The 24,781-nt window shown below is 33.1% G+C and overlaps 1 protein-coding gene across 1 annotated transcript; it reads left to right on the forward strand.

Annotated features, from left to right (window-relative positions):
- The first annotated feature begins 17,847 nt into the window (after positions 1–17,847).
- On the forward strand, positions 17,848–20,669 carry neurod6a (neuronal differentiation 6a). The gene is made up of 2 exons (XM_073830968.1): positions 17,848–17,979; positions 18,355–20,669. The coding sequence occupies exon 2, from the start codon at positions 18,365–18,367 to the stop codon at positions 19,346–19,348; it is 984 nt and encodes a 327-aa protein (XP_073687069.1). The 5' UTR covers positions 17,848–17,979; positions 18,355–18,364; the 3' UTR covers positions 19,349–20,669.
- Positions 20,670–24,781: the final 4,112 nt, after the last annotated feature.

Consider the following 24,781-nt stretch of genomic DNA (forward strand, 5'->3'; position numbering starts at 1 on the left):
ATATATATATATATATATATATATATATATATATATATTATATATATATATATATATATATATATATATATATATATATATATATATATATATATATATATATATATATATATATATATATATATATATATATATATATATATATATATATATATATATATATATATATATATATAATATATATATATATATATATATATATATATATATATATATATATATATATATATATATATATATATATATATATATAATATATATATATATATATATATATATATATATAATATATATATATATATATATATATATATATATATATATATATATATATATATATATATATATATATATATATATATATATATATATATATATATATATATATATATATATATATATATATATATATATATATATATATATATATATATATATATATATATATATATTATATATATATATATATATATATATATATATATATATATATATATATATATATATATATATATATATATATATATATATATATATATATATATATATATATATATATATATATATATATATATATATATATATATATATATATATATATATATATATATATATATATATATATATATATATATATATATATATATATATATATATATATATATATATATATATATATATATATATATATATATATATATATATATATATAATATATATATATATATATATATATATATATATATATATATATATATATATATATATATACATATATCTTAAAACCAAATTGATTTGACAAGCCTGACAGCAGTTCTGTTTTTGATTCACTAGATGTCACTAAAGTCCTAATGCATTGAAAGCCACATAAACCGATGCCTCCTTCCTCAATAATGAATGCCACCACGCATAATTAAGCTATAAAAATGTGCGGCAGTTTTTCCCCAGGATAAAAGGTGGAAACTAGATCATTTCTCTGTGTGAATTAATATTCTGTGCACACTATGGACCAGTAAACTATTCACAAACAACTAGGTGGGTGACTGGCACAGATTGGGCTGCATTATGCATGTTTGGCAGAACAGTGTTTGTTTGAATGTTTTGTCAAAGCAACCCAGTCACTTTTAGACTTTTGGAAAATAAATTATAAAGCCTGAAAGTTTCACATAAACAAGGATTATTTAGTGTTTTACGTATTTACTGTTATCAGAATATAGAGTTGAAAAGTTTAAATGCACCTAGGTATTTTACCAAGAAAGGGGATCATACAAAATGCATGTTCTTTATTATTTAGCACTGACCTGAATAAGATATTTCAGTCATCAAGAAAAAATAATAGCTGAACTGATAAAAATGACCTCGTTGCAAAAGTTTACATCCCCTTGATTCTTAATACTGTGTTGTTACCTGAATGATCCACAGCTGTGTATTTTTTTTTTTTTTTTTTTTTTGTTTGTTTAGTGATAGTTCATGAGTCCTTGTTTGTTCTGAACAGTTAAACTGCCTGCTGTTCTTCAGAAAAATCCTTTAGGTCCAACAAATTCTTTGGTTTTTCAGAACTTTTGTGTATTTAAAACCTTTCCAACAATGACTGTATGATTTTGAGATCCATCTTTTCACACTGAGGACAACCGAGGGACAGTTAAACTGCCCACAAGTTCTTTGTTTTTCAAGCGTTTTTGTGCATTTGAACCTTTTCCAACAATGACTGTATGATTTTGAGATCCATCTTTTCACACTGAGGACAACTGAGAGACTCTTATGCAACTATTACAGAAGGTTCAAACACTCACTGATGCATCAGAAGGAAAAACAATGCATTAAGAGCTGGGGGTGTAAACTTTTAGAATTTGAAGATCAGGGTAAATGTAACTTATTTTGTCTTCTGGGAAACATGCAAGCATCGTCTGTAGCTTCTAAAGGGCAGTACTAAATAAAAATATATGATATTTTATCAAAATGAGAAAAATGTACACATCTACATTCTGTTCAAAAGTTTTCACCCACTAGCGCTTAATGTTTCATAGTTCCTTCTGAAGCATCAGTGAGCGTTTGAACCTTATGTTATAGTTGCATATGAGTCTCTCAGTTGTCCTCAGTGTGAAAAAGTGGATCTCAAAATCATACATTTATTGCTGGAAAGGGTTCAAATGCACAAAAATGCTGAAAATCCAAAGAATTTGTGGGACCTGAAGGATTTTTCTGAAGAACAGCAGGCAGTTTAAATGTTTAGGACAAACAAGGGACTTATGAATAAATATCACAAAACTAAAAAACACAGAATGGATCATTCAGGTAACAACACAGTATTAAGAATCAAGCGTATGTAAACTTTTGAACAGGGTAATTTTTTTTTTAAATCAACTATTATTTTCTCTATATGTAAATGTCTCTTGTGTGAAATATCTTATTCAGGTCAGTTCTAAATAAATAAAAAAAACATGCATTTTCTATGATCCCTCTTATTTTGGTCAAATAATTAACATTTTGCAGATTCTTCAAGGTGTATGTAAACTTTTGAACGAGGTCATTTTTATAAAATCAACTTATTTTCTCTTGTGAACTATATGTAAATGTCTTATATGTGAAATATCTTATTCAGGTTAGTACTAAATAAATAAAAAAAACATGCATTTTGCATGATCCCTCTTATTTTGGTCAAATAATTAACATTTTGCAGATTCTTCAAGGTGTATGTAAACTTTTGAACGAGGTCATTTTTATAAAATCAACTTACTTTCTCTTGTGAACTATATGTAAATGTCTTATATGTGAAATATCTTATTCAGGTTAGTACTAAATAAATAAATAAAAACATGCATTTTGCATGATCCCTCTTATTTTGGTCAAATAATTAACATTTTGCAGATCGTGCAAGGCGTGTGTACACTTTTGACTCCAACTGTATTTTGTTAGCAATTTTTAAATTCAAAATCGAAATATCTGTTGAACAAGAAGGCTCTTTCAATTCTTTGCTCTGGTTATTTCTTAGCAGACGAAGGCAGTTCCTTCTCAAGTTTACACAGGTGTTCTATTAGAGTAACCAGGTGTAGTTCATCACATTAAAATTGAACATTATCCAATAATGTTTGACACATAATAATGTCTTTATCTATGTAGATAGCTATTTCCACATGTCTTAAAGCTTTTGGGGTCATTGTATCATAATGATCATACAAGTAAGTTCTTAAAAGTGCAAAAAAAAATTTAAGTATTATACTCGTATTTTATTTACTGTTCTGGCAAGTCCTTGAGTGAATTTCCATGCAGACTTTGCACATTCCGAGCGGGATTTGACACATCCTGACAGGGGCAGGCGCTGAGCACATCTGGAGCAGACGGGTGTGAAGTGTCTCGCTCCAGGGCACAAGAGCAGTTCCCCCTTTCACTTCATAGTGTGATGCTTCCCATGACATCACTTAGAGTCTGTTTCTTAAACTTTCATGAACCTCAGAGTCGAATCAAATGCTGTTATCACAGCGGTACAGCACTGGAAATGGTTTCAAATGGCCGTATTAGCGTTTAACACATTTCTTTCTGCCACACGAGTGCCCTCGCGCAAAACAGTAGACATCTTTGCCTAGATCTAGAATATCTAGATATCTAATAATATTGTGCCTTATGTGAGGGAAACAAAAGCATAGAATAATCAAGTAGTATTCAATGGGTTTTCTTCGTAATGGTACACGTTCTCAACGAGACATGAATATTTGAGCAGCCTGCAACTGCTAATTTAATCATTCAACATCTGTTACAATTACTCTGGCTTCCACACTAAGATCTGCCTACAAGATACGAATGTAGAGTGTTATTGTTGGTGGAAAGCTTTAGAACAAAGAATACTGAGGAGAATTATTCAAAGAATCAGAGTCCAGACAGTGTTTCAAGCATGACGGTATCACCTAAGGAAATTTTTAGATCATGTCTAATGCTTTAAAACAAATTCAAGTGAGCTTTAGAGATAGCCGAAACAAATATTTAGTGACTACAATGCTTACTTCTCATTAGAAATGTAATGTAATGTAATGCATTTAAATAATTTGTAAATATTTCTCACTAGAATTGTGAGGGGGAAAAAAATAAGTATTTAAATGTTAGTGTTATAATTAAGTTGTAATTAAATAAGATCAATGTTTTATTTAAATTTGTAAGTGGACATTTGTTTTTGTAAGTAAATAAATTAATAAATAATTTTATATAAATTAATAAAATGTTACATTGTGTCTGAAGAAATCAATGCAAATTTAATGTTAATTAAAAAAATTCATATTTAAATATTAATGTCATTTAAAAATAAAATAAATATTGTATTAAAATTAATTTTTAAGTGAATTAGTAGGAACTAATAAAATGTTATAAATTATCTCTAAAGGAATCAATGCCAATTGAATGCAAATTAAATTAAAATGATATTAAAATAATTTAAATATTATAAAAAATATTTAAATATTAGTTATTATGTTATTATTTTAATAACAAAATATTTTATTTAAATTAATATGTAAGTGATTTATTTTGTAAATAAATAAATAATATATTTAATATAATTTAATAAAATGTAATAAAATTGCATCTGAAGGAAGAAATACAAATTAAATAAAATGAATATTTTTTTAAATAAATTTGTAAGTGAACATTTGTTTTTTGAAATAAATTAATAATACTTTTTAAATAAATTAATAAAATTTAATAAAACTGTCTAAAGGAATACAAATGTATTGCAAATTAAATAAAAATAATATTAAAATATTTTATAAATATTAGTTATATTTTAATTAAACAAAATAAATAGTTTATTTAAATAAATTTTAACCTGAACATTGGTTTTTGTAAATGAATAATACATTTAATATAAATGTATAAAATGTTTATAAAAATTGTGTCTGAAGGAAGCAATACAAATTGAATGTAAATTAAATAAAATGAATATTAAAATCAATATTTAAATATTATTGTTAGGAATCAATATAAACTGAATGCAAATTAAATAAAAGTAAAATAAAATAAAAATTATATTTTTTATTTAAATTAATTTGTAAATAAATAATACATTTTAAATAAATTAATACAATTTAATAAAACTGTCTAAAGGAATCAATACAGGCTTATTTTAATTAAATAAAATTAATATTTAATTGAAATAGTAAATAAATAAAAAATACATTTAATATAAATTGATAAACTAATAAAATTGTGTCTGAACTTGAAGGAAGCAATGTAATGCAAATGAAAAAAAAAATTAAAATAAATTTTAAAATATTAGTGTTATTTGAATTAAATTATTATTATTAATTAATATTATTAATATAATATTAAATATTATTATTATTTTAATTAATTTGTAAAAAATGTTTTTATAAATAAATACATGTAGTATTAAATTTAATTAATAACATAATAGAATTTTGTCTGAAGGAATCACTAAAAATAAGAAATTAATAATTAGTTGTTTTAGCCATTTTAATTACTTTGTAAGTGAACATTTGTTTTTGTAAATAACTAATACATTTTAAATAAATTAATCAAATTTAATCAAACTGTCTAAAGGAATCAATACAAATTTATTGAAAATGTAAAATATTTATATTTAAATATTAGTGTTATTTTAATAAAATAAAATAAATATTTAATTTAAATAGTTTTTAAACTGAACATTGTTTTTTGTAAAAAAAAATACATTTAATATAAATTGATAAACTGTAACAAAATTGTGTCTGAACTTGAAGGAAGCAATACAAATTGAATGCAAATTAAATAAAATGAATAACAAATATTTAAATATTAGTGTTATTTGAATTAAGTTAAATAATTATTTTAGTTTAGTTTTTATAAAATAAATACATGTAGTATAAATTTAATTAATAACAATGGAATTTTGCCTGAAGGAATCACTAAAAATAAAAAATAAATTAGTTGTTTCAGGCATTTTTTGCCTTTAAATTCAAAACAGATGATTACTTAGTAGATGAGAGCTTAAGTAAACCTTTATACACATCTATGAAGGCAGCTTTTATTTAAACAGATAGTTGTTCTGACTTTTTTTTAGTGTATATAAAATCCTTAGAGAAAATGTTGAATCTAATTGGATGAAAATGTCATATTATCAACAGTTACTTACTGATTTTATATGTGTGAAGTCCCACTCTCTCAGGTCTTGGCAGCACAGCGATGGTGCTTTTGACTGTGACTTTGTGTGCTTGTGCTCGTTTTGGACGGAGCTTGTTACAGGCTGTCTGTGGGTGGGTTGCGCAGACCCTCGCAAGGCTGTCGGTTGGTCACAGGGTCCAGACCATGACTAATCCAAACCCCACCAGGCTGACCAGATGGGGCCTTCAGACTGCCTGAAAATAAGAGCAGGCCAACATTTCAGAGCAAGAACAAACGCAAAACAACGACAATGGCATTGTTATGTAATCCTGATAAAGTGTCACTTTATCAGCGTTTATAGAAAATGTATACATATTACAAACTGAAAGATAAACATATCATAACATAGAGGCGAAGCCTGCAAGAATATCCAACGTAAGCAAACAAACGTACCAGATATCTTCATCATAAACATCAACCCCGGTGGCTTGAATGAGAGCGGCGTCTGTGTTGCCAGATTCTGTTTTCCAGAACATTCACAGGAGCCTCAGAGGGTCGGAGAGTGGAGATTAAATTAAGGCCTAAGTGGGGACAGCTGCCTGCTGAAACCAAGGACATTTAGGCTTGTTCCTGAGGGTGAACCGTCCAGCAGGCTGTCCAAAGCGTGAGGATCCTTGCGCTGCTAGCGACCAGGGTTAAATTGAGTACATCAGAATAAAAACGACTACAGCCAGATGGGTTTTGGCATTGGAGGAACAATATACAAGTCGCGCTAAATGGAACAAATCTGTATGAAATTGTGCGTGCTTGCGTGGAATCACACTTCTAAGTGTTTGTGTGTGTTTTTTGCGGATACCCGTGCATGTTTTAATGAGCATGCAGTCTGTTTCTGATTTGCAAAGAATAGCATTTCAAGTCTTTTTCTAAAAAAGAAAAAAAAAAATCTCTCTTACTGCCATGGATCATTAACATCTCTAATACACTGACTTTTATTAGACTCAAAATAATGTACATGAGAGCTTTTGGGAAGTTGAAAAATTGAATTTCAGCTTCTAAGATGTTTTTTCTCCAGCTAGAAGGGAAAGACGAGCCACAATAAAAGACAAAACAGGCCGATTTCCAAAACAATATTTGTTGTAGTGCCTCTCATTGCGTCGGGGCAGATGATCAGACAAGCCTGGAGAGACTGCTGATGGCAAATGATGAAATGACATGCAAAAAAGCAGCTGGGGCCACGCTAATGCATAACATTTCCATAACATTCCAGCAACGTTTGTGTCAAAACAACTAGTAGAGAGCTGATAGTCTAGTAAAGGCCCCTAAGCTCATTTAAATTTTATTAAACAACTAATGCTTGTTTCTTAGAAAAGATTTATATTAGTGACCCTGGACCACAAAAGCAGTCGTGAGGGACAATTTATACATCATGTGAAATACAACTGCTTGAAAATCTAGAATCTGAGGGTGCAAAAAAATCTAAATATTGAGAAAATTACCTTTAAAGTTGTCCAAATGAAGTTCTTAGCAATGCATATTACTAATATTACTAATTCAATTACCATATTACCATATTACTAATTCAAAATTATTTTTTGATATATTTACTGTAGGAAATTTAATAGAACATGATATGTACTTAATATCCTAATGATTTTCGGCATATAAGAAAAATCTGTAATTTTGACCCATGCAATGTATTTTTGGCTATTGCTTCAAATATACCCCTGCTATTTAAGACTGCTTTTGTGGTCCAGCATCACATATTATATTATATTACAACTGTTAATAAACAACTAATGCTTATTTCTGAGAAAAAAAAAAATACTTTTGTGACCCTGGACCACAAAATCAGTCATAAGGGTCAATTTATACATCATCTAAAAGACAACTATTTGAAAATCTAGAATCTGAGGGTGCAAAAAAAAAAAGCTAAATATTGAGAAAATTACCTTTAAAGTTGTCCAAATGAAGTTCTTAGCAATGCATATTACTAATTAAAAATTACATTTTGATATATTTACGGTAGGATATTTACTAAATATCTTACAAAGAATATAAAGAAAAAGAAAAATTGATCAAGGAATTAATACAAATTTATTGCAAATTAAATACAATTATTATTAAAATATTTTTTAATTATTAGTGTTATTTTAATTAAATTAAATAAATAGTTTATTTAAATAAATTTTAAATGTATAATTATTATTATTGTTTTGTAATTAAATAAATAAATAATACATTTAAATTAAATGTATTATTTATTTATTGACAAAAACACAATTTTATTACATTTTATCAATTTATATTAAATGATATTTCTAACGGAAACAATACAAAGGTAATGCAAATTAAATCAAATTAATATTTAAATAAAAAATTTATTTTAATTAATTTGTAAATAATGTTTTTGTAAATAAATACATGTATTATAAATTAAATTAATGACGTAATGGAATTTTGAATTACTAAAAATAAGAAAAAAAAATAGTTGTTTTAGCCAAATATTGAGAAAATCACCTTTAAAGTTGTCCAAATGAAGTTCTTAGCAATGCATATTACGAATCTAAAATTACATTATGATATATTTATGGTTGGAAATTGACAAAATATCTTATAAAGAATATAAAGAAAAAGAAAAATTGATCATTTTGACCCGTACAATGTATTTTTGGCTATTTCTACAAATATACCCATGCTACTTAAGACTGGTTTTGTGGTCCAGGGTCACATTAATAAAAGCTATTTTTATTTAAGGGAGACACTGCAGGTAAAAACAGTTTTTTCATGCACCTTTCAAGTTTGAGATTTTGGGCTTTTTGGTGTTTCATAAAGTGTTTTTTCAGACTAGTGGAAAGAAAACATCCAAAAGACACTGTAATTCTTTCTTTTATAGCACTTCATCTATTTGTGTCAATAGATTTCAATTACAATGCATATTTTTAAAGGCTGTTTTCTCAAAATGAGTTTTTTCTTCTACACTGAGCCATAAATCTCCACTTCAGTAATACTTTCACACACCAGACTTTACATTTGTATTCCTGTCTATATCCTGAAGGTTTTTCCAGAGGGATTTGTTTATATATAATTTGTTTGATTTTATACAACATTTTATTCCCCCAAAAATAGTAAAAAAACAAAAGTTTTTTTCTGAATTATGGCGTGATGAAATGAGATACCCAAAATTCCCTTTGTAAAAACTTTTGACTCTAATATGTAAAAAAAAAAATAAACAAGAATTTTGAAACTGACTTCATCCAGTTTCGATTTTTGTACTAGAAATGTATGCAAATTAGCACATATTTCATTAAATAATGCCTCATTTGCATACTTAAACCTAACATTTTAGAAAACTTGTAATACAAAAAATGTTTGCAATTATCAATGTATCAATCAACCGGGTGAGTAAGGTGATAACTATTAGTTAATTTTTTTACCCTATTCACCTGCAGTGTCTTGCCTTAAAACATCACAAAATGGATTTTTAAATGTGGACACACATTCTGGTCTCATGAGGAGCCAAATACGGCCTTAACATCGGCACATTCAGGGTTGCTTCGCGAGCAGATGCCAGACGGTTTAGGAAGAAGCCCAGCACGAATCGTGCCAGAGGAACCTAATCTGGACTGGGCAACAAGCGCGAGAGACTGCAGGAGACTGTAAAGGACAGCACCGGTCCAATGTGTGCCTCTGCAGGGCCAAAAGAGAGGGTACGACCCATTTAACCCATGCCAAAGATTTCACCCGTGCCAGATCACTTTATAGCACATCCACCTTCCTACCAAATCGGGTTTGCGCGTCGCAACGGAGTCACAGACACACAGGGTGAGGTTGCTTGGAGAAGGTTCACCCTGATGGACATACTTGGCACGACTCCGACATAAATCACAGTCACATCAACATTTCTGGCACGACGCATCCTCGCCACACTCGCACACACTTCCCCCATCCGCTCCCACTAGTCCCTGGACTATAGCATTGGCTAGGTACAAGAGTGAAATTAAAATCACTTAACAGTGTGGATCAGCGGCACCGAGCAGATCATTTCTTCATGCAAATCACAGGGGGAAATCAAGTCTTTGTTTTCAAGCATGGCACAAGTTCATATTTTACATCAAAGGCATATTTTGTTTTGGCTTGTATGCGCTTGCGTGTAACAGTAATTCTAATGAGAAAAAAGGAAATGAGAACTTTAGAAGTACTGATGCATCAGTGAAGTTCTTCTGAGATAGAAATCTATTTTAATATATATATATATAAATTAACCCTGGACCACAAAAGCAATCATAAGGGTCATTTTTTTGGAATTGAGATTTATACGTCATCTGAAAGCTGAATGAATAAGCTTTCCATTTGTGAATGTTTGTTAGGACAGGATGATATATTTATATATGATATTTATGAAAATCTGGAATCTGGGGGTGTCGGGAAAATCTAAATATTGAGAAAATCACCTTTAAAGTTGTCCAAATGAAGTTCTTATCAATGCATGTTACTAATTCAAAATTAATTTTTGATATATTTACAGTAGTAAATTTAATGGAACATGATATTTTTGGCTATTGCTTCAAATATACCCCTGCTATTTAAGACTGGTTTTGTGGTCCAGGAACACATATATTATAATATTACAACCTATGTAACTTTAGCCACTTCAGCGGATTAATCATGAAACCTCAAGTTATTTATGGAGAAATATTATTTTTAAATATATATAAATTATGAATTGCAGATGTGACTGGACTGATGTAAAGGACCACAAATCCAGTCATAAGGGTCAATTTTTTGGAATCAACATGCATCATCTGAAAGCTGAATAAATAGGCTTTCCATTTGTGTATGTTTGTTAGGACAGGCCTTTAAAGTTGTCCAAACTAAGTTCTTAGCATAACATGTTACTAATCCATAATTATTTTTTATATATATTTACAGTAGGAAGTTTACAAAATATCTTCATTGAACATGATCTTTACTTCCTAATGAGTTTTGGCAGAAAAGAAAAATCGATCATTTTGACCCATTCAATGTATTTTTGGCTATTCTACAAATAAACCCTTGCTACTTTAGACTGGTTTTGTGGTTATATTATATTACAATTGTGTCAATACAGAAATTAAATCTGACCTACGAAACTTTTAGCCCCTTTAGCGGTTGAATCATTAAACTTCAAGTTACTCACGGAGAAATACTGTTGTTACTTGAGAGTTGTATTTAGGCTTTGCTGTCCTGGGCGGATAAATCTGATGATTTAAGGCGTGTACGTGTACCACCACTTCAAACTAGGACTCACAACTTTGTAGCGTTCCAGGCAAGTCACGCCAAACTGCCTGGGCACATTTAGTATGAATTATTATTATTTTTATATTATTATTAATTTGATTGCAACGTTATATTGTCCTAAGCTCTATTTTTCCACCTTGTACTACTTGCATAAACACCGCAGTGCACCCATTAGGGCTGACTTTGTTGTTTCGCGGGCTATGTCACGTCAGAACTCGGAACTGGGAGTACATCGATCTAGTACGAGTTCGAGTGGGAAGTCACAGGTTTGACTGCCGTTCCAGTGTACTTTCACTGGTAGAAGGTCGGAAAAACACGGGTTACGGGTTGTCTGGAACGCGGCATTATGGACATGACGAAAACGTATGTGACGGAAGTATTTACCATGAAATCCGTCCCCACAGCTTACAATTACCATAATGAGTCGAGGTAAGGAATACGGTTTTTGTTTAATGAATTCGTTAATAAGTATTTACACTTTAAAATAAACAGGGAATAATATCACGGTTTGGTCAGTTACCCCGATGCGCAGTCATATTGGAGAAACTCGAATGTAAACAACAGCATTGATTGCAATGTGCTACTGAATAGGTTGTTCTGCTAATTTATGCTGTCTAAACCATGGAAAAAATGTGTGGAAACTGCTAAATCATTTAGAGAAGGACTTAGTTAGCAGGAAAGGGCGCAATAATTTGACAAACTAAAGTTAATGGGTGATAAAAGTATGTACAGACAGTATTAATTAAGATATTAGCCTAATATTTCACCTACCTTACTGGAAATGATAAGAACAAACACGAATGTTGTCAAGATTCTTGTTCTGGAAATCCTGGTTCAGACCAAGCACAAACGTCTTTTGTTCCTCAGACAGTTTTTTGCACTCTTCTTCTTGATTTGTTATAACTTTGGCAGTCTATAGTACTCCAAACGTTTTCCCAGTCCGACCAATTAGTACAGTCCAAAACATGACAATAATTGACTATTTTCAGCAGCAATAATCAGCTAAATTTGTTCCGTTTAGTTTAGTGGCATTGTTTACGTTCAGTGGCCGATTGATGATGCAACGTGACCGTTACACCTTGGTTGTGGACTATTTCATGATAATTTAATGGACTGGAGTCTATTAATCCGCTTGTAATATGGTTACCACACGTCAGATGTTGTCCAGATGTTGTATTTCAAGACATTTGTAAGGTTTTTGTGCTTAAAACGCTGTTGTTTATATTCACTTCTATCGCATCTCATCCCCAGCCTCCGTTACTAATTCCAAAACGCCATGTAAGACTATTTGTGACCCTGGAAAAAAACAATCATAATTGTTTGAAATTGAGATGTATACATCATTTGAAAGCTGAATAAATAAGCATCAATGGATGTAGGATAGGACAATATATGTCCGAGATACAGCTATTTAGAAATCTAGAATCTGAGGGTGCAAAAAATATATAAATATTGAGAAAATCGCCTTTCAAGTTGTCCAAATTAAGTTCTTAGCAATGCATATTACTATTAAAAAAATAGTTTTGATGTATTTACAGTAGGAAATTTATAAAATATGTTCATGGATCTTCTTGATTTTTGGCATAAAATTAAAATAGATCATTTTGACCCATACAGCGTCTTAATGGCTGTTGCTACAAGCACCCATGCTACTTAAGATACATTTATTCAGCTTACTGTCTTACTATATTTATTTGCTTGGTCATTGTGAGGTTTGGTTCTTTTTGCTGTTATAGGCTGCAAGGACCTTTGAAATAATTGAATATCGTATGGCAAAGTGGTATGAACATGTAATGCGGTTAAAACCTGCCTGGAACTACTTTAGCCCTCTTTTTCCCTGAAAACGTTAAACGTTTGTCAACCATTCAAATTCAAGCATTCAACAGCCCATAGCATCTGTATTATTTTTCCCATGAGTATCGGTGCAGCCATTTGTAAATTTTATGGGTCTGGCTTCCGGTCTCCTCTGTGTCCAGCTGTTTTTAGCTGTACAAAACAGCTCTTTTTGCTACTTGATATTGCAAATTGGCTTGTCTTAATATATTTTAATGTATTATCATTTTGGTCTGTATTAACATGTATCCAGTTGTTTTATATATAGCAATTATTTTCCATAGAAATATTTATGTACAATTCAGAAAAAGGTGCAATTGTAAGCAACAGTTCCTGCAAGCAGCCGTCCTTCTCCTCAGAGAAACTGATGTTATTCATTTTTAAAAGCTGAATTATGAATTATGCATATGCCATACTGTCAAACCATTAACACTGTGGCTGTCGTACACACGGGTCTCTTTGTGTGTCAACCTCGTTTGATTATATTTACAATATTTTATCATATTTAATTGCTTTTTTAATATGTAAAAAAACAAAGAGGGCTTATTTTTGATTAGAAATGAATTTTTATTGATGGTAATAGTTTGTCTTTCCTTGTCATGTACGCGAGATTAGCTTCGAGGCCCATCATCAACAGACGTCTAGAACTCTCAAAAGACCATCTTTAGCAGAGCTACTGATCTTAATACTTGTGTATGTGTGTGCCTATGTGTGTGTGTGTGCATGCCACTTGACGTGTGAACATCCATGCCTTCATTTGCTGCCTGTTCCTGGCATCACACTGTCCTTAAAAGCTGATAATGTGTTAATGAAATCACTGGCAGACAGCTCTTGTCAGCCGAATGTTCCACATGAGAAGGGGCCAGTCCTCCACTGTGAGTCTGCAGGGTATAAAGCAGGTCTGTCAGGGGAGCAAGAGTCTGTCAGGGGAGCGAGTGTCTGGCCCAGCCATTGCTTTTGTGCTGTCGTTGTTTGCTCTTTTATGATGTTACAGGTTCTTTCGCCTCGTCCTTCTCCCAAGTGCGCGTGCTAAATTTTTTATGCGGGATGGGCCTGCCCCCTTTCCTTTCTGCAGCACAATGATTTATTGCCCAAAAAGACCAGAGAACTAATTAACAGAGTAATTAATTAATATGAATTTGCATATTTGCATTTGCAATTAGTGCAGTCAAGTGATTAGTCTGAAATGGGGAAGTTTGACTCATCAGATGTTGGTGTGTGTGCTGAACCGGAAAGCTCGTCACCAGCTGAGGCATTTTTGGAGGGGGACAGAAGGGGACTCTGTGTGTGTGTGTGTGTGTGTGTGTGTGTGTGTGTGTGTGTGTGTGTGTGTGTGTGTGTGTGTGTGTGTGTTTCTAAACACAAACATCCTAGGGTACACGCCAATCATGCGTGACTGAGCTGTCGCTGTCAGCAAACTGCATCTGTATGCTGTGTTCATTATGTTTTTGTTGTGCTGATAAGTGCAGATCAACCTGGCCGTCCCAAACTAAAAAAACAGCCGTTTTTAGCAATATCACTTGTGACTAACCGGGAATTGTGCTGCTAACAGGAGCACAAAAATCTGTCAACATCAGGTTAACGAGCCTATTAATCTTAGACGGGAACTAAAAGGTTTTGTGTGCCGTTTATGTGGCGTTAGGGTTTTGTGGCACCCTTCTGAGAGGGATAAATGCACTTGGGGGGCATTTAAAGAGCTTCTGAGTTGAATTATAAATGTGTGTGCATGTGAGAGAGAGAGCGAGCGAGTGAGTAGGCCAGGCACAGGTTCAATAGCAGCAGGAGCTTTCACTGTTAATGGAATGCATGGGTGTCAGGTCTTCATGTGGGAGGAGCCAAAGCTCTGGACAATTACTGCTACAAGAAACAGCCAGATGCCAGAGATGGCCAAATCCATGCTCCCAAAATCTGTGTCCGAATGTGCACGGGTGAATCTCGCTATGATCCTGTCAAGAACATGCTTAGTAGGACCATAAAATTAAAACACAAAAATATGAGTAAAGGGAATTTAAAGGCTTACTTGTGAATTTTGCATTGTGACGTTATTGTACAATTAAGCACATTTTTACGGCAATTAAGCTCATCCATTTTATTTGACTTAATGACCCCAAAGTTTTATATATTCATATTACAATTATTTAAAAGAAATCAACATATATTAAAATAGAAAAAATGTAAAATTTGTATAGATTACAATTTAATTGAAATAATTTCCACATTATTGAAACAAATAAATTAAGCCTTGTTGAGCTTTTATTTAATTTATTTACCCCAAAATTGTATATATTCATATTACAATTATAAAAAATTATATTCTAAAAAATCCATCTATTTATTTATTTTAATAATATTTTTAACCAATAAAAGTTGTTTTTTTAAAGTTTAGATATAATACTTTTATTCTGCAAAGACACATTATTGCTGAAAATATTTATAGAAATGTATAATCTTTTAGTCACGTTTGATTATATATATTTTTAACCAATATAAGTTTGGGGTCAATAAGAGATTTTTATTTATTTGTTTGTTTAACTGTAATAATATTTCACATTTTTAAAATAAATAAAGCTTTGTTGGGCTTTTATTTGAATGACCCCCAACTTTTATATATTCATATTACAAAAAAAAAAATAATAATAATAATATTATATATATATGTATATATACATATATATATATATATATATATATATATATAGAGAGAGAGAGAGAGAGAGAGAGAGAGAGAGAGAGAAACAGAAAACAGTTTTAAATTGTGATATTTTTTCACATTTTTGAAACAAATAAAGCCTTGTTGAGTTTTTTATTTGACCTAATGACCCACAACTTTTATATATTCATATTGCCAAAAAAATATTAAATATTAATCTAAGAATATCAAAAATTAAAAAGATTTACATTGTAATAATTCTTCAAATTTTTAAACAAATAAATAAAGCCTCGTTGGGCTTTTATTTGACTTAATGACCCCAAAATTGTATATATTCATATTACAATTATTTACAAAATATAAATATATCAAAACAGAAACAATTTTAAAATTGTAATAATATTTCATATTTTTATAGAAATAAATAAAATTTTGTTGAGCTTTTATTTGACTTAATGACCCCAAAATTGTATATATTCATATTACAATGATTTACACAAACTAAATATATTAAAATTGAAAACGATTTAAAATGTAATAATATTTCATATTTTTATATAAATAAATAAAATCTTGTTGAGCTTATATTTGACTTAATGACCCCAACATTGTATATATTCATATTACAATTATTTAAAAAAATCTAAATATATTAAAATAGAAAACAAATGTATTATATTTTTTTTACATTATTTTAAATTGTAAATCTTGTTGAGCTTATATTTAATTTATTAAAATGTTATATATTCATATTAAAATTATACAAAATAAATTGTCATTTTTTCACATTTTTTTAAACATAAATAAAGCCTTGCTGAGCTTTTATTTGATTTAATGGTCCCACAGTTTTAAAATATTTATATAACTATTAGCAATATATCTTAATGTGTCCTTGTTACACGTTACACTTACTTTAATAATAGCAATTAATTGTGCATAATTACATGGAAGTAACCCTAAGCCAGGGTTAATCCTAACCCTAACCATATTAAGTACATGTTAATTAATATTACTCAGTACTTATGTAAATGTATAATTACACTGTAACAAAGACACCTTAAAATATAGTGTAACCTACAACTGTAAATTACAATTAAAAATGTAAGAATTACCAATGAGGATAATAAGAATCCATCATTCAGATGCACAGCATCTGAGAAAATGAGAGAAAGACATCACAATGTCACAATCCAAAAAACAATAAAACAAAGCACTTAAAATAGGCGACATGTTCATGCACCGTATAACTTCTTGGAGTGAAATGTGCCCTGGACATGTTTTCGTCAGATTCACTCGCATACTACTGAGTGGTGTGAATGTGGATGCATGTGTGCGCTTGAGGTGGGGAGGGATAGTGTGAGAGTGTGCATGTGTGAGAGAGAGTGTAAACAAAAACCCAGACTTATTTTCATATGCAGAAAAAACAAACTGTTTAAAATCTCAGAATCCATGTCAAATAACTTTAAATGTACGTTCTCATAATTAGGTGAACATCACACAGAAAAAGCTTTTACAATGACAGACAGTAGGATTAGTGATTTGGCAAACGCCCTTGAAGAGACTGACCAGGCAAACAAGAGCCATCAATCATCCACTTCTTGCTGTCATTCACCAGCACTCATCATTTTTGTGAGTGCTGGTGTTTACAGAATATACTTGATTTAAATACGAAACTATTTGGTCTGTATTTAGATTTAGTCCACTTAATGAGTGAAAATCCAATCAGCAAAGACTAAGAAATCTAACTCCCTGACCGTCTCACAGCATTCCTGTTCATCCACAGCATCGGATTCTAATGGTGGATGCTGGTACTCGGTCCTTTATTGAGGCTGCTTTGTGGTTTTGCAGTGGTACGCAGCTCGAGGCACACGCCAGATGATCAGGGGAGGAATACAGGTCCCCCGAGACCCGGTCACGTGACCAACCCATGCCACGTGACGTCAGCGGCAGATGGCATGGGTACCAGCTCTGGCAGTTGGCATCAGTGTCATTTCTCTTAGCGCGAGACAAGGAGAACAGTGGGGAGGTGAGAAAAACGCACGAGCTGTTCACCTGCTAAAACGCCACGCGGAAAAAAAAAAAGTTCAAAATAGGAAATATGAAAACTGTCATCTGACACCATCGTAATCCAGGTAAGCTGGAGCGGTCGAGGGTAAGAATCGACATCTGTGCTTGCATGACTGTGTCTGCCTTTTCAACAGAATTTAAAGCCGTATGTTTTGTAAATGCACGAATTTCACACGTGAAAGCATGTTTACAGATTCATTTCTGTTGCATTAATTTTTAGATCTGGAATTCTGTCAAATGTATTTTTTATGTTAATGCATCAATGTACAAAAGCTGTCACCATAGAGGCACCTTTTTAAAACACCTTTCTATCATGTTTGTATCACCTTAAGGGTGCCGCCCCAGTGCCAGCTTTTGTACCTGTTAGAGTGTTTTATTGAGCACTATGTATAGGTTGTTTGATTGATTCAGAAGATCTATCATCTTCTCATCTTCCCCAGTAAGAGCACAATGCTGACTCTTCCGTTTGAGGATCCCGTCATAATGGACACTCAATTCGGGGCAAACTTTCCACGGGACTGCGTGGGTGAAATGAAGGTCACAAAACAAGAGCCATTTAAAAAGGAGGAAACGCTCTCCCACATGATGGAGGATGAGGATTCGGAGAAGGATGAGGACGAACGGGAGGACGGACAGGACGAGAACGGTCTGCCTCGGAGGAGAGGGCCTCGGAAAAAGAAAATGACCAAAGCCAGGGTGGACCGGGTCAAGGTGAGGCGCATGGAGGCCAACGCAAGGGAGAGGAACCGAATGCACGGTCTGAACAACGCCCTGGACAGTCTGCGCAAGGTGGTGCCATGTTACTCCAAAACCCAGAAACTGTCGAAAATCGAAACCCTGCGCCTGGCCAAGAACTACATCTGGGCGCTTTCTGAGATCCTGAGCACTGGGAAGAGGCCTGACCTCTTGACCTTCGTTCAGACCCTGTGCAAAGGGCTCTCGCAGCCCACCACTAACTTAGTGGCCGGGTGCCTGCAGCTGAATGCGAGGAACTTTATCACGGATCAGATCAACAGCGAGGCGTCATTCTCCGGCAGGTCGCCTTATGAATCCGTGTACACAACCTACCACAGTCCGGGTGTGGTAACGCCCTCGGGACCCTCGGTGGACGCCGTCAAACCTTTCAGGCCGTTCAACTACTGCAACTCCTATGAGTCTTTCTACGAAAGCGTCTCGCCGGAATGCGGAAGCCCGCAGTTCGATGGTCCCCTAAGCCCGCCTATTAACTTTAACGGGATCTTTTCCCTAAAGCACGAAGAGCCGGTCGAATATGGGAAGAGCTGCCACTATGGGACGCGCTATTGCGCCGTGCCGCCGCGGTCCTCCATCAGCCAGAGCGCAAGAGGCTCGTCGGATCTCCATTTCCCATATGACATTCACCTCCGCGGCCAGTTTTACCCGGTACAAGACGAATTAAACACTTTTCATAATTAACGAGAGACAGGCAAACGTGAGTGAAAAGGATTGAAATGCAGGACTTTAAATCGCACATGTATTATTTATAAAGTCTGGTTTGGGTTTTGAGCCATCGAATGTTTTATTATTTATTATTTTTAATTAAATGGCAAAGTGCTTACAGTGTTCCTAATTATTGTTTGAACTCATTTTAAACTGTTCGACAAAATGTAGAAACAATCCACAAACAATAACAATGTTTTACGAGTTTCTAGTTTGTTTTCTCTTTAATTTAATGGCCTGTCTGAGTATTTGTAGTTTTAAAAATCTCTTAAAAAAGCATTTTTTAATTATAAGAACATTCAAATATTTGCGATGAAAATTCAGTAAAATAGCAGAGCAATAATTGCTAATGTGCTATGCAACACAAGTGTATAATTCTCGATCTGGCTTTTTAACTATTTTGTTAAAACAACGTTCGCGTAAAGATAAATATTGGTGTTAAAACATTTAGCCTAATAGCTTATCATTTTGTAACACATAAATGCGTTTATTCGTTTACGAAAAACGTAGGTACATGAATTGTATTTATTTCCTTTGAATCAGAATTTAATTATTATCGAAAGTTTCGTGATGTTTTACACAGGGCACTATTTAAATATTCGTTAATACATTTATTCAACCATTGCCTGTTATTATTGTTATTATTTGCAATAATCGTAGTAATAATAATATGTTAAAACCACCACGAAGAGGCAATTGAATCTGTTTGTTTTCCTATAGAAGATGATATATTTAAAATCTATATGGCTATGGATGTAATTCTGCAAAACGAAATAATAATGGTATGTTATTAACGTTTAAATTAATTTCAATTTGTGTAATTTAACTTTATAAATGTGGACAATCGAGTTTTAAGCACCCTTCTCATTTCCAAATCTGTCACATTTGTCTTTGCGCGTAATTTTCAAAAGTATGATAAAGGAATATCACAACACGGTGGTGTAATTATGCAACAGATTGTTTTGACAATTCTGTCTTTTCTCAAATGTAAAGTTGTCGATATATTGGTGACATCGCGGAACAATCACTGTAAGCAAAATGCATTTGAAGCATGTAAAATCTCTAATGGAAAGGTCTGTGTGCTGTCTAGTGAACTCATGTCACGGGAAAACCTGCCTTATTTGTCACGCATCATTTATGCAATGTCATGGACGTCTGCAGTGGTGGATTCGTGCATTCTGATTTTTTTCTCACGAAATGGGATTTTTTTGTGTGTGTGCAAAAAGGACTAAATGCACTGAAAATGGTCTTTGTACACTGTCGAGCTGTTTTGTACAGTAAAATAAAGTTTAATTGAATACAACTGTTGAAAACACTGTTCTGAATATATGAATTTCTAAAATCAAATTCAAATAATAAAACATAGCAAGTAGGTATCTAAATCTCCGCAAGAAAAAAACGAAAACATTTTAATGTAATGTCGCATTTCATTTTCTATAATTGCAATAGATATAATGAACAAACGCTTTAAACACAAAGATATAGCTAATATAAATATTTATGTCTACAAATTTAAAGTGCTAAAATCAATATCACATAGGTTATAAAACGCCTCTGGTACAAAGCAGATAGATCATCTGTTTATCAACAGAGGACAAAGGAATTTTTATGAAATGGCCAAAATAACCAAATCCATCTTTTGCATTTGTGTATAGGCCTATGCGACGCGTTGGTCAAGGTTAATTGTAAAATGAGACGTTCTTGAGATGTTATTCAGGACTGGGTTTTGGGGAGTAAAGGTTGTCTGGCTTCGAGTCTCTCTTGTCTCCGAGTTCAGCATTGAGCTGGATGCGGGCCAAACAGCGACAGACTGCGGATCAGGAGCCCGAAAGCAGCTATTCCCCCGCGAATGTGCATTGTCATCCCCGAGAAACCAGAGTGACAGCATTCACAATATGTGGGATACAATGAAATGGGTTAAAATACATAAAACTCACATCAAAGCGCGGACTTTTGGTCCAGACAGTGGTTATGAGTTCGATTCCCGACTACTGATAATGTGCCCTATACAGTTTTGACACAACAGATTAACATAAAGAATTACAAAACTAAGCAAGGCCTACTTGTTTTTCTGGTAGTAATTGATTCGTTTTCACGCTTTCAAAGAAAAAAAAAACCTCAGTAATCTCCGTTAATATCCAATTAATCATCACGTTGTCCTAAAACACCTAATGCTTTTGACAGGTGCAAAAACTCAACCTGCACAATCACCGAGCGTGTGCGATGAGACTCTTGATTTGCTGTGGGGATGTTGAGGTGTCAGAAAAACCCCACAGTGGCGATATTTCACACAACTCAGAGAGAGGCAGAACATATGCTACCCCAGAGACAAAGCTGTCAGGAACGAACAGCTGAAAAATGAGCAGCAACACTTCTCTATGAGCTTCTTCTATCTGAGACCAGTGGAAAGTTCTCACCGCACGGCTTTCTGTCAACGTTTTAGAGCGTTTATTTACTTTTTGTTATTAAAGTAATGCGTTTACAGACAAGAGATGCAGTTATGTCTTATTTTAGCTAGTCATTGTATCTAATTATTAAATTCGTTTAAGTATTTTATTCTTCAACAAATAGAAGTGTAGCGAAAGTTTGAAATGTGAAATACAGTCCGTTTTAAACGGTAGAATTTTATTTTTAAAACTATAATGAAACACAAACCAATTTGTGAAACAGCAAACACTGTTCTGGGCAATAACAGGCTACTGTAATTAATTATATAAAGTCACAACAAATGTGACGATTTATGTGATCTCTATTGTCCTAACCGGAATTAGCTATAATAAAATAGCCCACTTGAAAAAGTCAAAATAAGACGATTTTTAATGTGCATTGGCTTAAACCAAAATATAATATATATTTTTTAAATATCATCACTCAGCTTTATAAACTCGCACACATAGCCGAATATTAAGGCACACTAGTTAAGCTAGAGTTATATTTAATTTTTGACAGGAATATGAAAACGAGGCTGTGAAAGGCCTACAGTGCGTTCAATGGATTGTAACGTACTGTTTATCAACACCGACTGTTCAGCTGACAACACGTCTTTCTGGACAAAAGCTAGACAAACCTCCATAAAATGTGTTTGAATATTGTGATCCAGGACTTCATAGTGCCACTGTAAAGGCTGTAAGTCTATCCTCACAGCCTCGTTTTTATCCGCGTTAAATTCAAAATGGCGTCTAATGTGACTCCTAAAGTTTTTACGACGGCGGCAATGAACATAAACAAAGCCATTGAATCAAACGAAACTCGTTTATTTGGCTGATTATTGCTGCTGAAAACGATTAGTTATTGTCATGTTTTGTCAAAAGTTATAACAAATCAAGGAGAAGATCTAGAGTGCAAAAACTGAGGAACAAAAGGCGTTTAGTTGGCCGAACTAAACCAGGATTTCCAGGGCAAGAATCTTGGCAGCATTCGTGTTTGTTCTTATCATTTCTGGTCAGGTAGGTGAAATATTAGACTAATATCCCAATGAATACTGCTTGTATGTATCTTTACCACCTAACTTTAGTTTGCCAAACTATTGTTTGGCAACTATTGTTTACAGCACTGTCTTTTTTGGTGACTTTTAAAAAAGAGCAGTGTGCTGCGGTTTTTTATGTTGCTAGGCAACAACCAAAACAGCTGTCCTGACAGTCAAATCAAAGGATTATAGCGGAGCGCTCTAAAATCTTTGGTTTTTACTGTTAAGTAAACTGTCACATTAGCAGAAACCCTAAAAAAAAAATACAGCTCCGGGTTATCCACGACAGACACAAAAAGTTTCTCCTCCATTTCTTGCAGTCTCCGGACTTTTTAAACAATGGTAAACTTTCGTCACTACAACAGAAGGCCCGCCTCTCCATTCATTCGATTGGACAATGGAAAAAAACGTGAATGACGTTGGGCGTTTTTCCGCTCAGAGTTGCTTTTTTTTTAACTTCAGGCACGCAGAGCGCTTCTGCAAAAACATGAGGCCCAGCAGGCCGTGAAAACGCAAGGTGCCGGGGGCGCATAAGCAGCGCGCAGAACGCTCACTGCCAACAGAAAACCATTCAAAAAAGGCGCCTCTCACTGCAATAACGCATTCGGTGTGATCGGGGCCTAACGGTGCGTTCACACTACAGCGTCAAATCCACGCTCAGTGCCACTGGCAGCGCTACAACGCCACTGCTTTGGGGTGTGTCAAATTTAGGGCAGAGCATGCCTCTGAAAAACAATGTTCACACCCTATTTACGTTCCATTGTCTTCTTTTAACGGCGGTTCGCAAACTAAACACTGGCATGTAATGAATGCATGCAAAGTGCATTTACTTTTGCGTTTACATTTTTTACATTTTGACTTTTTCAATAATATGTGATTTCAGCTCAGTAATCCACCAGTTTCGGAAACACGCGTCATAATCTTCCCTTGCCTACTTCTCACAGCGATTGGTTGTCGCCCAGCGTTTTGTGCTCGAGGTTTGCATGAAGTTGAGGAATGCCCAACCTTTTGACGCTCTCAGTTGCTCTCAACGCCTTCTCCGCACCACTTCCAATCCCAAAATGCACCACGCGACCGTTTACGCTAAACTTCCATGTGAATGAATTGAAAACGCTTCGCCCCGCTAGCTACGTGCCAGTGTGAATGCACTGTAACGGTGCGTTCACACTACAGCGTCAAATTTGCGCTCAGTGCCGCTGGCAATGCTACAACGCCACTGCTTTGGGGAGTGTCAAATTTAGAGCAGAGCACGCCTCTGAAAAACAATGTTTACACCCTGTTTGCGCTTCATTTGTCTTTTTTAATGGCGGTTCACAAAATAAACTGTAGCATATAATGAAAACATGCAAAGTACATTTACTTTTCAATACTATGTGATTTCAGCTTAGTAATCCACCAGTTTCCATTCTGTGTTCTGATGTCAACCCTTCTGTTTCAAATCCTATCATTGGAGGATGAGTCACACCAAACTTGATCACTAAATACAATCTGTCCAGAGTGAAAAACCTGTACATGGTCAACTTCGTCGAATGGTCATTGCGATTATGCATCCTGCTATATCTTATGCAAAAAAAGGTGTAGGTAAACAATACCAAGATGTTGCAATTCTCAAATTTGTTATCCTACAAAGATTTTGTCATTTATAAATGGCCGGTTTTTGAAGGGTTAGTTCACCCCAAAATTTAAATTCCATCATTAATTACTCACCCTCATGTCATTCCAAATCCATAAGACCTTTGTTCATTTTAGTAACACAAATTAAGTTATTTTGAATGAAATCCGAGAGCTTTTTGACTCTGCATAGACAGCAATGGTAGTCCTTTTGCAGTTCTGGGTGAACCAACCCTTTAAATGTAAGTGCTATAGGGACCAAGAAAGTGGTTTCTTGTGGTTAAATAGGACTTGTTAAACAACACCCCAATAGATTATTTGGATGCCTAATA

Source organism: Garra rufa, chromosome 24 (assembly GCF_049309525.1).
Source record: "Garra rufa chromosome 24, GarRuf1.0, whole genome shotgun sequence".
Taxonomy (NCBI): Eukaryota; Metazoa; Chordata; class Actinopteri; order Cypriniformes; family Cyprinidae; genus Garra; species Garra rufa.

Coding starts and splice junctions, on each gene's coding strand:
- neurod6a (XM_073830968.1), top strand. CDS start 18,365: ATGCTGACTCTTCCGTTTGAGGATCCCGTCATAATGGACACTCAATTC.